We start from the raw sequence: 13283 nt of genomic DNA, 5'->3' as shown, positions 1-13283 counted from the left end.
TGAGAGCAAGGGACCCCACAGGGTCACATTCTCGGAGGCAGCTGCTGTCACAACACCTGCAGCAGGTTCAGGCTGCGGCTGAACGACAGAGTCTCAGGTTAGATGAAGACAAAAGGCCGTTACCCTTGGCTAACAGGAGATAACCCCAAACCTAATGGTGCATAAAGGGCCAAAGGAAAGGGGTGGAAACGCTGCAGGACCGAGAGAAGGCCGGCACAGAATCTAAATCCAGCACAGCGGAGCTGAGGCGCTGCGCGCTGTGAACATCTACAAACCCTGGGCAGTTAGAAAAACTGACCACGACAAGAGGCAGGCAGGAACACGGGACTCCGAACACAAACATGAAAGCATGTGGAAACTAAAATGACTTCTGGAAACTGCATGGATCAAAAACAAAACCATGATCATGCCTCTCAAAACAATTCCAGCCGGGCGCGGCGGCTCACACCTGTCATCCCAGCACTTTGGGAGGCCAAGGCAGGTGGATCACTTGAGGTCAGGAGTTCGAGACCAGCCTGGCCAACATGGTGAAACCCCGTTTCTACCAAAAATACAAAAATTAGCCGGGCGTGTTGGCAGGTGCCTGTAATCCCAGCTACTCAGGAGGCTGAGGCAGGAAAATCGCTTGAGATAGCTGTGAGGAGACAGAAGGGAGAGTTCCCCCACGGCAGGGCTCACAGGGGCCATGAGGACCCTGTGGGAAACATCCCTAGGGTTCCAGGAAAGAGGAGCTTTCCCAGCCCTGCCCACCACAGCCCTCCCACTGCAGGCAGGATTCTGCTGGGCTGAGGAGTCAGGCCCACCCAGAGCCGACAAGGGCACTCCCAGTGCAGCCTTCTGCCCGGGGGTCCCTGCGCTACACGGGCCCTGGACCAGGCCATCCTCCTCAGACAGGCTGAGCCCCAGGGCCTGCGCCCTTCAGCCCGAGGAGGAGGGTGTTCCAAGCCTGGATGCTCTGTGTGCAGGCCCCAGGCGTGAGGTGGTGCTGAGGTGGCAGGCCATGGTTGGGCTCCACTGCCCTGCACGTCCCAGAACTGGAAGAGGCCTGCAAATTCTCAGTCCTTCCCAGCCATGAAGATACCTAAGTGCAGGTGCGGACAGCACGTATGATTTTATTTCATAGTTTGTTAGCTTTTGATTCTTAAATATTTAAACGTGGCACATGGTGTCAAGCCCCACAAACGCCAGGGCAGGCCTGTGGCAAACCGACCAGTGTCTCTGCCACTTTCCGATAACCGGTGCTAAAAACTACTACATTTTTAATGAAAACCCAACGCACTCATCTGTGTGTAAGTATTCATATTTAGGAAGAGTAAGAGAAAATATAGCCCCAACACACACTTCATGAAACATTCCTCTGACTCACGCTGTGCCTTCTGCTGTTTTCATCTGTGCTCTGGTCTAGGATGGCCTATTTCATTCTGCAAATGCTGGTTGTGTCCTCTAGATTGACGTCCCCACCTGCGATGGTCTTGAAAAGGACAAGAGCGTTGACACGGCTGGGAGGAAACATCGCTGGGTACTTGGTGCGTATCGCAAGGGCCCAGCAAAGCAGCAGAGAAGAGAGTAGGAGAATCTCTTCAGGATAAACAGGGCAGGGCAGGATTTCCTAACACACAAAGGGAACATCTGAGCACAATACCGTTTACAACTTGTTGCGGGCCGGGCGCGGTGGCTCATCCCTATAATCCCAGCACTTTGGGAAGCCGAGCTGGGAAGATCACCTGAGGTCAGAAGTTTGAGACCAGTTTGGCCAACATGGCAAAACCCTGTGTCTACTAAAGAAATACAAAAATTAGCCAGGTGTGGTGGTGCACGCCTGTAATCCCAGATACTCGGGAGGCTGAGGCAGGAGAATCGCTTGAACTGGAGAGGCAGAGGTGGCAGTGAGCTGAGATGGTGCCACTGCACTCCAGCCTGGGCGACAGAACAAGACTCCATTTCAAAAAATAAATACATAAATAAAACTTGTGATAAAAGATATCATAGAATTAACATATCTAGAATGTGTAAAGCATGCCCACAAATAAGACCGCAGCCCAAGACAGAACGAGCAAAGGAGAACACCAAAGATACAAGCGGCCACAGACATGGAAGGAGAAGCTCAACCTTCCTAGTCATCAGGAAAATCCAATTCGAGCAAGAGAATCTGTGTCTCACCTATCAGGACGCGAAAATGCAGAAGTGTACAATGACACCAAGTGGCACCTAGAACCCGGGACAACGTGAGCTCACACAGAGGCAGGATTCTGCTGGGCTGAGGAGTCAGGCCCAGGTGAGCGTGGAGGCTGGGACACTCAGGAGAGCAGCCTGGCCAGGCTCAGAGAGGGGACAGCGGTGTCATTAGTGCCCAGCACACTCCCTAGAGGGACTTAAGCTCAGACACTGAGCCATCTTGCCCCTGCTAGGACACACACCTCAATGTCATGCCTGGATGAGGCCTGAGGATCTGAATTCCCATCCAGCTCCCAGATGTTGCTAAGGCTTTAAAGTGACCACACTTGAAATAGCACGGAACCAGACCATATGGGTTCATCCCACAGAGTATACATCCCAGGGACTTTTATAATGATGAGAACTTGGAAATAACCTAAATGCCCACCAGTATGGAAAGATGTTAAAATTAGAGCCTATTCAAAAAGTGAAGTGTTTTGCACCTGCCAAAATGAATGTGCCAAACAAATCCACACGCATCACCATCAGCAGAGCGTGCAATGAAAGGCATGCTGCAGATGAGAGTGGACGCCACACACGTGTGTTAAACTCACGCGTGTGGTAAAGGTGCAGTGACAGGGATCTGCAGACGACAGCATGGGACGCCACACACGTGTGTGTTAAACTCACGCGTGTGGTAAAGGTGCAGTGGCAAGGATCTGCAGACGACAGCGTGGGACGCCACGTATGTGTGTGTTAAACTCACGCGTGTGGTAAAGGTGCAGTGGCAGGGATCTGCAGACGACAGCGTGGGACGCCACGTATGTGTGTGTTAAACTCACACGTGTGGTAAAGGTGCAGTGGCAGGGATCTGCAGACGACAGCGTGGGACGCCACGTATGTGTGTATTAAACTCACGCGTGTGGTAAAGGTGCAGTGGCAGGGCTCTGAAGGGCATCATACCTTTCACAAGAGCGTTTTCCCTTGGCACAAGGCGTAGGGGCTGAGTATGGACAGGGTAAAAGCTCACCTATGACTACGTGTTTTACACACTTTAAAAAAATTGCACTCTTAAAAGGTTGAGTATCCCCATCTGAAATCCTGGGGACCAGAGTGTTTTGGATTTGGGATTTTTTTAGGATTTTGGAATATTTACATTATGCTGACTAGTTGGACCCACCCAGAGCTCATGTTGAAACCTTGTCCCCAGTGTGGGAGGTGGGGCCTGGCGGGAGGTGATGGATCACAGGGGTGGATTTCTCAGGAAGGGTTTAGCACCATCCCCATCCTTAAAAAAAATCTTAAGGCCGGGCGCGGTGGCTCACGCCTGTAATCCCAGCACTTTGGGAGGCCGAGGCGGGTGGATCACGAGGTCAAGAGATCGAGACCATCCTGGTCAACATGGTGAAACCCCGTCTCTACTAAAAATACAAAACATTAGCTGGGCATGGTGGCGCGTGCCTGTAATCCCAGCTACTCGAGGCTGAGGCAGGAGAATTGCCTGAACCCAGGAGGCGGAGGTTGCGGTGAGCCGAGATCGCGCCATTGCACTCCAGCCTGGGTAACAAGAGTGAAACTCCATCTCAAAAAAAAAAAAAAAAAAAAAAATCTTAAATATGGCCAGGAGTAGTGGCTCATACCTGTAATCCCAGCACTATGGGAGGCCGAGGAGGGCGGATCACCTGAGGCTGGGAGTTTGAGAACAGCCTGACCCACATGGAGAGACCCCATCTCTACTAAACACACAAAACGAGCCGGGTGTGGTGGCGCACACCTGTAATCTCAGCTACTCGGGAGGCTGAGGCAGGACAATCGCTTGAACCCAGGAGGCAGAGGTTGCAGTGAGCTGAGATTGCGCCATTGCACTCCAGCCTGGGCAACAAAAGGGAAACGCCATCTTAAAAAAAAAAAAATCCCAAATCCTAAATGCCCCAGTGAGCATTTCCTTTGAGCGTCATGTTGGTACTCAAAAAGTTTTGGATTTTGGAGCACTTCAGATTTCTGATTTTCAGGTTGGGGATGCTCATCCTGTACAGCCATTTTAAAGGCATTTGAAGGTTTCTGTCTTCAAAAAGCAACGGCAAGGTTACAGTTAGAGTCCTGGATGAAAAGAATGAAGTTTTCCATCCTGCCCATCTGCCAGAGCCATTGAGCTCGTGTGGGTAGGAAACGCTCCTGGCTAGCCGAGACTTCTGCTCATGCTGGTTCCACAAAATAAGCCAGCCAGGCCTGCTGGTGAGCACCTGTGGTCCCAGCGACTCAGGAGGCTGAGGCAGGAGGATCACTTGAGGCCAGGAGTTCAAGGCTTCCGTGAGCCATGATCCTGCCACTACACTTTCGCCTGGGCCACAGAGCAAGACTCCCTCTCTAAAAGAAGGAAAAGGAAAAAACACTCTTACTATCATAACACTGGGAGCTCCCGCTTTCTGAGCTCACCCTGGTTCTGAGTCAGAGGTTCAGAACCTCTGACAGCCGAGGGCTGGGCCCTGTGTTCTGGGAAAGGATGCTGCCCACCAGTTCCATCCAGAGGGAGCACTAGAGGGGACAGGAGGTATGGCCCCGGGTCAGGCACCCGTACTGACAGTGGAAGGAATGGTGTGTACCCACCCAGTAGAACCCCATGCTGCCACCAGGCACCCCTTCCCTGAGCTGTAACACGGGTGCAGCGCCTGAAACCCAAGGAGGCAACACGGTGGCAGGGCCAGGGCCCGGCAGGTGCTCTCAGGTCTGGCCCTGCTCTGTGAGCTTACATGTGATCCAGGTTCCAGGTACCAAAGAGGATCCTGCTCTCCCTGTTGCTGTAGGGGTTGATGGAGTGTCTCGACAAGCAGCTGTCCATGTCAAAGGGACCCTGGGGGCAAAAAGAGAGCAAGGGAAGGCCAGGAAGTGAGTCTCCTTTTGTTTTTTTCTTTGAGACGGAGCCTTGCTCCAGGCTAGAGTGCAGTGGCGTGATCTTAGCTCACTGCAACCTCCACCTCCCTGGTTCAAGCGATTCTCCTGCCTCAGCTTCCTGAGTAGCTGGGACTACAGGTGCGCACCACCACGCCCAGCTAATTTTTGTATTTTTAGTAGAGACAGGGTTTCACCATGTTGGAAGGGATGGTCTCAATATCTTGACCTGGTGATCCGCCCACCTCGGCCTCCCAAAGTGCTGTGATTACAGGCGTGAGCCACCACACCCAGCCAGAAGTGAGTCTCCTATGTCGTCTCTATCACCAGGCAACATGCTTTGGACATGCAGCCCACCCAGAGCTCATGTTGAAATGTCCCCAGTGTGGGAGGTGGGGCCTGGTGGGAGGTGATGGATCACAGGGGAAGATTTCTCAGGAAGGGTTTAGCACCATCCCCGCCGCACTGTCCTCAACACGGTGAGTCCTACTGAGATCTGGTTTAAACGTGTGTCGCACCCGCCCCTCACTCTTACGCTCGCTCCTGCCCCCACCACCTGAGACATGCATGCTCCTACCTCCCCCCCCACCACACATGTAAGTTTCCTGAGGACCCCCCGGACGCCGAGCAGATGCCACCGCCATGCTTCCTGTACAGCCTGCTGAACCGTGAGCCAATTAAACTTCTTTTCTTGTAAATGACCCACTCTCTATTTCTTTATAGCAATTCGAGAACAGCCTAACACACCAAGTCAGGTGATCTTACTGAGACGCGCCTCACCATGGAGCGCTGCCTTAGGGAGATGAAGAGTTCTGTCTTTGGAATCAGATCTTTCTTTTTCCCACATTACCCCCGTAACATTATGTTCTGAGTTTCCAAGGAGGACAAGGAAGTTACTGCCACTGCTGCCCCTGTGGTCACACACCAGCACCTCCACCTCATGGGAAGTGAGGCCAGGGTCAGCACGTGAGAATCAGGGACCCAGGGACCAGCTGCCCCCTTTCCAGCCACTCCCCGAGGCTTCCTGATGTTTCCCTGTGATCCCAGTGCGGAGGCAGTGCGGCCTTACTGACGTGCGCATCCATGGCTTCCCTCTTCCCTGTGGTCTGTAGCCCAGCACTCAGCACAATCATTCATGCACAGACAACTGCACTGCATAGGCCCGGAGCTCCGGTGCCCACCTCACTCTGTGCCCCCATCATGCCAGGGACTTGCAGCCTCCCGAGCAGAGCCCACTGGTGGGTCCCACTGCCATCCCTGGCCGCTTGGCCCCTCCCAGCCCACTTTTGCTCCCCACCCATCAGTCAACCCGCTCTAAAGCCCCACCCCGGCCCTCGCACCCAGGACACTCCTGCGGCCCCGCGGCCTCCTCAGCCTGGCTCTCACATCTTTCACCTTCCAGTGTGCGGGACTCACCCTGCCGTCAGGGATGAAGGGTTTTTCCTCTTCATGTCCCAGCCCCTTACACAGTGCCAGGCGCAAGGCAAGTACTCAGTGAGCGGTGAGCGACTGCACTGCAAAGTCTAAATGTTAAGCCAACTTGGAAGACGTGTTTTTATGGTCAGAGGCCATCACCCCAGAAGGAACTAACTGGCAGTAGCAGCAAGGAGCCTTGTCCGCTGGGAAGAAGCCACCAGAAGCCATGCCCACCACCCGGCCCTGCTTCCAGACCCACTGAGTGGCACTCAGAACATCATGGGCATCAGGGGACCTTAATGGGATCACAACTGCAGTTTGCAAATGCCGAGAGGCGCCTCAAGTTGCTTCCCACACCATGGAGCCAGGGTGTGCCCAGGACTCGCCAGAGACACAGAAGCATCACCACTAGAGGCTACAGGACGCCTGCATGGTGCAGAAGGGACACGTGGGAAGGCAGTGGGGGAGCGTGGGCCTGGCTGCCAGCCTCCAGAACCATGAGCAGTAACGGCTGCTGTTCCAGCCAGTGTCATCTGTTACGGCAGCCAGAGCTGACTGAGACACTGCCCAGCCCTATGGAGACATGCCCTGGACGGGGCCCTGGAGCCCTTTTCGGGCTCCCCAGGGACGCCTGTGTGCACTGGAGCTTGAGAGGCACTGGCTGAGACCCTGCCACCCTCCCCAGGAATGTGAAGGCTGCATCTCTTCACAAGGCTTTGCCCAGGCAGGCCAAGGACTGAAGGTCCCCTCCCGCCTCGCCCCAGGCAGGCTGCGCTCTGCAAGCCAGCCTGGTGGCCCCAGGATAAAAGGCACACAGCTCACCTGGCAGGAGAACCAGCCTTCCGGCGTGCAGAGACGGCTGCCACCCTTGGCTCCTCTGTCGAAGTAGCTACCGTTGTACTGCACAGACCGGAGCTTCTGGCACATGGAGTCGAGGACCCGCAGGAATTCCTCCTGAGCCTCCGCACCCACCATGGAGGGGTAGGAGCTCACCTGGAGGAACCAAGGAAGGGCGCTGAGCCTGGCACACGGCACCCTGAAACCCGCACCAGCTCTCAATCCATCCCACTCCATGGCCCTCTGAGACCCTGCCCAAGCCCAGTCCTAGGGTCAGAGGGTCTGAGTTCATGTGGCTTCCTGGCCCCTGCTGGGCCGTCCCACCTGGGAGACTCTGACCTGTGAAATGGAGGGAACAACATCAGCCCCCAGGCTGGGGAAGACAGGTGAGATAACAGGCCAGGCGCGGTGGCTCACGCCTGTAATCACAGCATTCTGGGAGGCCGAGGCTGGCAGATGCCTTGAGGTCAGGAGTTTGAGACCAGCCTGGCCAACAAGGTAAAACAGTGTTTCTACTAAAGCTACAAAAAATTAGCTAGGCATGGTGGCACATGCCCGTAATCCCAGCTACTCAGGAGGCTGAGGCAGGAGGAATGCTTGAACCGGGAAGATGGAAGTTGCAGTGAGCCAAGATCACACCACCATACTCCAGCCTGGGCAACAGAGTGAGACTCTGTCTCAAATAAAATGAAAAAAAAAAAAAAAGATGAGATAATAAAGTCAGGCAGCCACAGCCATCCCACCCTGGTTAGGTGGGCAGTGGTCCATGGAAGACTACACCTGCAGGGAAGAGCGTCAGGATTGGCTAGCTCTGCTGCAGGGAGCAGGCTGGGAAATGCAAGGGAATGTGGACAGTCACCAGGACCTCTAGGAGACGCACAAAAACACGGGACGTGCGGCGGAGCATTAGCAATTGTCCCGCAGAGAGGGGTGGGCTGAGGGCACAGGGGTCAACCACACTGGCAGCACTGGGACAGGACACCCCTCACAGGGGTCTCCACAGCACCCTCCAAGTATGTACCATGGCGTGGCGTGGCATGGCGTGGAGTGGCGTGGCACGGTGTGGCATGCTATGTGATGACAAAACCCACATTCAGATGGGATGGATGGAAATGAGGGCAGAGCTGGCTCTACCTTTGGGAGGAAGGTGGAGAGGTCTGCAGACCAAGGATGGGCTCATGAGAAGGGCCGGGTAGTGGATGATGGGTGGCAGATGGCAGCATGTTGGGAGACGGGGGGGGGGATGGCAGCATGTTGGGTGACAGGGTGGCAGGTGACAGGATGACAGGTGACAGGTTGGCACGTGATGGGTGACAGGGTGGCAGGTGACAGGTGACAGGAATATAGGTGACAGGGTGATTTACACCTGTAGCATGCTGCTTAGACCCTCAGATCCCTGCTAGCACCTGCTGACCTTGGTCACAGTTGGGCAAATGATGACTCAGGCTCTGGGCATCCTCTCCCGTCTGCCCTGATGTTCATCACTGCTGCCCAGGAAGAACCCTGGGGGGGAGAAGGGGAGGCAGGCAGTAGCCACCACTGTCCCCCTCCCCAACCCCAGTGAGCTCGAGCTCAGGTGAAAAGACTCCGTGGGTGCTGGCCCCCATGAAGAGAGCTGCGCAGAGCCAACACAGTGGGACACAAGGCCCCACAACCAACCACACCCCAGAACAGGGACACTTCTTTCCTGGTTTTTTTTGTTTTTGTTTTTGAGACAGTGTCTCACTCTGCTGCCCAGGCTGGAGTCCAGTGGCGTGATCTTAGCTCACGGCAACATCTGACTCCAGGGTTCAAGCAATTCTCCTGCCTCAGCCTCCCAGGTAGCTGGGATTACAGGCATATACCACCATACTCAGCTAATTTTTTGGTTTTTTTTTTTAGTAAAGACGGGATTTCACTATGTTAGGCAGGCTGATCTCAAACTCCTGGCCTCAAGTGATCCGCCTGCCTTGGCCTCCCAAAGTGCTGGGATTACAGGCATGAGCCACCACATCCAGCCCAAAACAGGGCCACCTCCACCACTAGAGACAGGCCCCACTCTCCACTCTGCTCTCATTTGTCATCTCGGTCTATTTCTTTGTACAAAGGAAGCAGAAGAGCGATCAGGCCCAGGCAATGGACCAGAAGGCTGAATTCTCCGTGAAGGCAAAGAGCAGTTCCCACTGAGAGCTTTGACGCTCAAATCTGCATCGATCTTCGTGTCATGTCCTGGAAAAGGAGGGGCCGGTCTGTTTTAAAAGGCAGGGCTCAGACCCAGCAATAACTCAAAGCATCTGGTGCAGGGAACGCCCCTCGCCGTTTCCAGGTCTCAGGTCAGATGCCTGGGCGGCACCACGGGAGGGAAATGAATGAGCCAGCCGGGACACAGAAGGCACTGACCAGCTGTGGAGGGACGTGGCAGAGCGAAGGGCGGACGGAGACAAGGGGCTGCCTGGGACACGTGCATTTCAGAAGTGAACTGCCTGACACGTGAAGATATTCAAAGGTCCGTTTTACTCAAAACACGCAATGCTGCAGGGGAAATGCTGCCCTGCCATGGGCAACAGCAGCCCCAACCCCGGGGCAGCTGCCCTGGCAGGTGTGAGCATCCCACCGAGAAGGGAAGTCCGGCACTGACCGGGCGGGGGAAAGAGCCAACAAGTCAGTGAGGCCAATGCTCCTCGCAGCATGGGGTCCACATGCTGGCTTCCCCGGCCAGAGCAGCCCCACCAGATCCATGCAAGCACAGAGTGTGGGCCTACCCACGGCTCGTCGTGAGGCCAAGAAGCTTCCAGAGCCCGCAGAGCCTGGCTTCAAAAACCCGTCCAGCATACCCAACCCTCACATGGGCTCACTTCTCTCAGGTAGCTCCGGATCCGGCTCTCACAGCTGTATCTCAGATAGCCAGACTTGCTCTGAAATCGGGACTCCAAGCCTGCAAGGAAAACGAGAAGACCCCCGAGCCCACAGGGAGGTCAGGGGTTACTGGGTCAATGTCCTGCCCAGCTCAGGTGCCAAGCAGGGCGGAATATGAGGGTCACACTGCAAGCATCTTTTCATCTTTTCTTTCTTTTTTTTTTTTTCTTTTTTTGAGACAGGGTCTTGCTCTAGCCTCCAGGCTGGAGAACAGTGGCACGAACACAGTTCACTATAGCCTTGACCTCCTGGACTCAAGGAATCCTCCTGCCTCAGACTCCCAAGTGGCTGGGACTCCAGGCACGCACCACCACACCTGACTGACTTTTTCTTTTTTGTAGCGATGAGGTCTCACTTTGTTACCTAGGCTGGTCTTGAACTCCAGGGCTCAAGCTGTCTTCCCGCCTTGGCCTCCAAAGTGCTAGGATGACAGGCATGAGCAACCACACCCGGCCAGATGGCACCACCTTGAGAAGTATTCTGATGGTGACACGCACAGCGTCCTTGTTTGGTTTTTGTGTTAGAAGCGCCTCAAATACCACCAAGGAGCTTCTGCCTGGCCCTCAAGCCCTCCTTTCCCGAAAGGGCTCAGTCTTTCAACATCGCCTCTGATGGGCCTACAAGGCCGGGCCAGAAGGCGGAAGCAACCCAGTGTCAGTGAATAGACAGAGTGTGGTGTGTACATGCAGTGGAGTGAATAGAGCATGGCATGTACATGCAGTGGAGTGAATAGAGCATGGCGTGTACATGCAGTGGGGTGAATAGTGTGGCGTGTACATGCAGTGAAGTGAATAGATAGTGTGGCGTGTACATGCAGTGGAGTGAATAGAGAGTGGCGTGTACATGCAGTGGAGTGAACAGTGTGCTGTGTACATGCAGTGGCGTGAACAGTGTGGTGTGTATATGCAGTGGAGTGAACAGTGTGGTGTGTACATGCAGTGGCGTGAACAGACAGTGTGGTGTGTACATGCAGTGGAATGAATAGAGAATGTGGTGTGTACATGCCATGGAGTGTCATTCAGCCTGAAAAAGAAGGAAATTTTGCCATATGCTATGACATGAATGAACCTTGAGGACACTGTGCTGAGTGAAATAAGCCAGTCACAAGAGAGCAAATACTGTGTGACTCCAGTCATATGAGGTTCCTAGAGTCATCAAATCAGAGACACAGAAACTGGAACGGTGATTGCTGGGGGCCAGCGTAGGGGGAAGGGGGAGCGAGTGTAACGGGGACAGAGGTTCAGCTTTGCAAGGTGGAAGGCGTTCTGGAGAGGATGGTAGTGGTGGCCGCACACAGTGTGACTGTACCTAATGCCAGTGACCTATGCGCTAAAAAATGGTTGAGATGCTAAATTTTATGTCATGTGTATCTTACCACAATTTTTAAATAATAATAGGCCGGGTGCAGTGGCTCACACCAGTGATCCCAGCGCTCTGGGAGGCTGAGGCACATGGATCACCTGAGGTCGGGAATTCGAGACCAACTTGGCCGACATGGCGAAACCTCATCTCTACTAAAAATACAAAATTAGCTGGGTGTGGTGGCACATGCCTGTAATCCCAGCTACTCAGGAGGCTGAGGCAGGAGAATCACTTGAACCTGGGAGGCAGAGGTTGCAGTGAGCCAAGATCATGCCACTACACTCCAGCCTGGGCAACAGAGTGAGACTCCATCTCAAAAAAATAAAAATAATAAAAAGTCCCTTCACCATGTGTGGTGGCTCATGCCTGTAATCCCAGCACTATGGGAGGCCGAGGTGGGTGGATCACGAGGTCAGGAGATTGAGACCATCCTGGCCAACATGGTGAAACCCCATCTCTACTAAAAATACAAAAATTAGCTGGGTGTGGTGGCGCATGCCTGTAGTCCCAGGTATTTGGGAGGCTGAGGCAGGAGAATTGCTTGAATCCAGGAGGCGAGGTGGAGGTTGCAGTGAGCCGAGATCGCACCACCGCACTCCAGCCTGGTGACAGAGCAAGACTCTGTCTCAAAAAAAAAAGGTCTCATCCGAGGGCTGCCCAGACTCTGGCCCCCACGTGAGGGGCGGGGGTGCCTTTCCCACGAGGCCGGGAAATCAGCACATTTTGTTCCAAGTCCCCCACCTCAACCACAGGGTTACAGGCCAACCCTTCGTCAGGGGCTTTTTGGACCCCAACTTCTCCTGGCACCACAGGCTCCGAAGAAGCCCCTCCCCTGCCAGCTGCAGCACCCACGCACCTTCAAACCACGGCGGGTCCTCAGCCCGGGTCTCAGCCGCGATGTTCTGGCTGACGTTGTGTAGGAGGTCAGCCAGCAGCCTCTGCCTCTGCGGGGCCTGCTCATCACACAGCAGCTGCTGGGCGGCCTGGATGAGGCCCGCGTGCGGCTCGTGAAACGCACTGAGGAAGCGCCTGATGTCACTCACATCTGCCACCAAAGGGACCAACAAAAAGGTGCCAGTCCAGCAGAAGACACATCCTGGCCCGGTCACAAGAAGAGCCTCTGACCCCATCTTCCCCATCACTCAGGGCCTGGGAATCACAAAGACTCAGACTCAAGGTGTCCCGGGTCTTTGTCCTTGCCCTGACACCAACAGCTAGGGACCACGCATCAGGGCGGCGTGAGGACAGGGAGGAAGGGGCGGGTTGTGCTTCAGAAGACAGACAAAAGCCCACCGAGAGACGGCTGCTTCCCCATCTGACCTCCTCTCCTCCCAACCACGCTGCCCCTCCCTCGGCCCTTCCTGGAGACCTCGCTTTCAGACCTCTTCCTGCTCTCTCCTGGAGCCTTTTCACAACTCCCTGAAGCAGACTGCTCTCCAGGCAAGCACTTAATAGAAAGTTAAAACGAAGTCTACCGAGGACCTTCACAAAACGTTAGCAAAGAGTATTCAGTAACACGAGAAAAGAGGTATATACCATGGCCAAGCAGGAATGCAAGGCTGGTTCACACCTCAAAATGAATCAGTCCGATCCACCATATTAGAAAAGTCTCGTGAGCACATCAGCAGATGCAGAAGGCTCACTGTGGAGCAAGGACGTGGTGGAATCCTTAGACAACATCAAAAGCACAGCATAAAAGAAAAAATCAACAGACTGAGCTTCCTCAAAAT

General features: G+C 54.4%; 1 protein-coding gene across 6 annotated transcripts in view; it reads right to left on the bottom strand.

Annotated features, from left to right (window-relative positions):
• Positions 1 to 13283, bottom strand: part of DFFB (DNA fragmentation factor subunit beta) — a 28418-nt gene that overhangs the window by 6643 nt on the left and 8492 nt on the right. For 5 of the 6 annotated variants that reach the window (XR_004264007.1, XM_032262212.1, XM_032262213.1 and 2 more), the window contains 4 exons: positions 12410 to 12598; positions 10131 to 10210; positions 7282 to 7452; positions 4905 to 5005 (listed from right to left, as the gene is read on the bottom strand). Coding sequence is in view for 5 of the 6 variants with exons in the window: in XM_032262212.1 (XP_032118103.1) it covers positions 4905 to 5005; positions 7282 to 7452; positions 10131 to 10210; positions 12410 to 12598 (541 nt within the window). In the remaining variant the exon portion in view is untranslated. The remainder of the gene's footprint in view (positions 1 to 4904; positions 5006 to 7281; positions 7453 to 10130; positions 10211 to 12409; positions 12599 to 13283) is intronic. The other variant, XM_032262216.1, reaches the window with a different exon arrangement.

Source organism: Sapajus apella, unplaced genomic scaffold, assembly GCF_009761245.1.
Source record: "Sapajus apella isolate SASKATOON/1434 unplaced genomic scaffold, GSC_monkey_1.0 scaffold127, whole genome shotgun sequence".
NCBI classification, from domain to species: Eukaryota; Metazoa; Chordata; class Mammalia; order Primates; family Cebidae; genus Sapajus; species Sapajus apella.
Note: the sequence above shows the minus strand (reverse complement) of the source record. Positions and strands in the feature narration are given on the sequence as shown.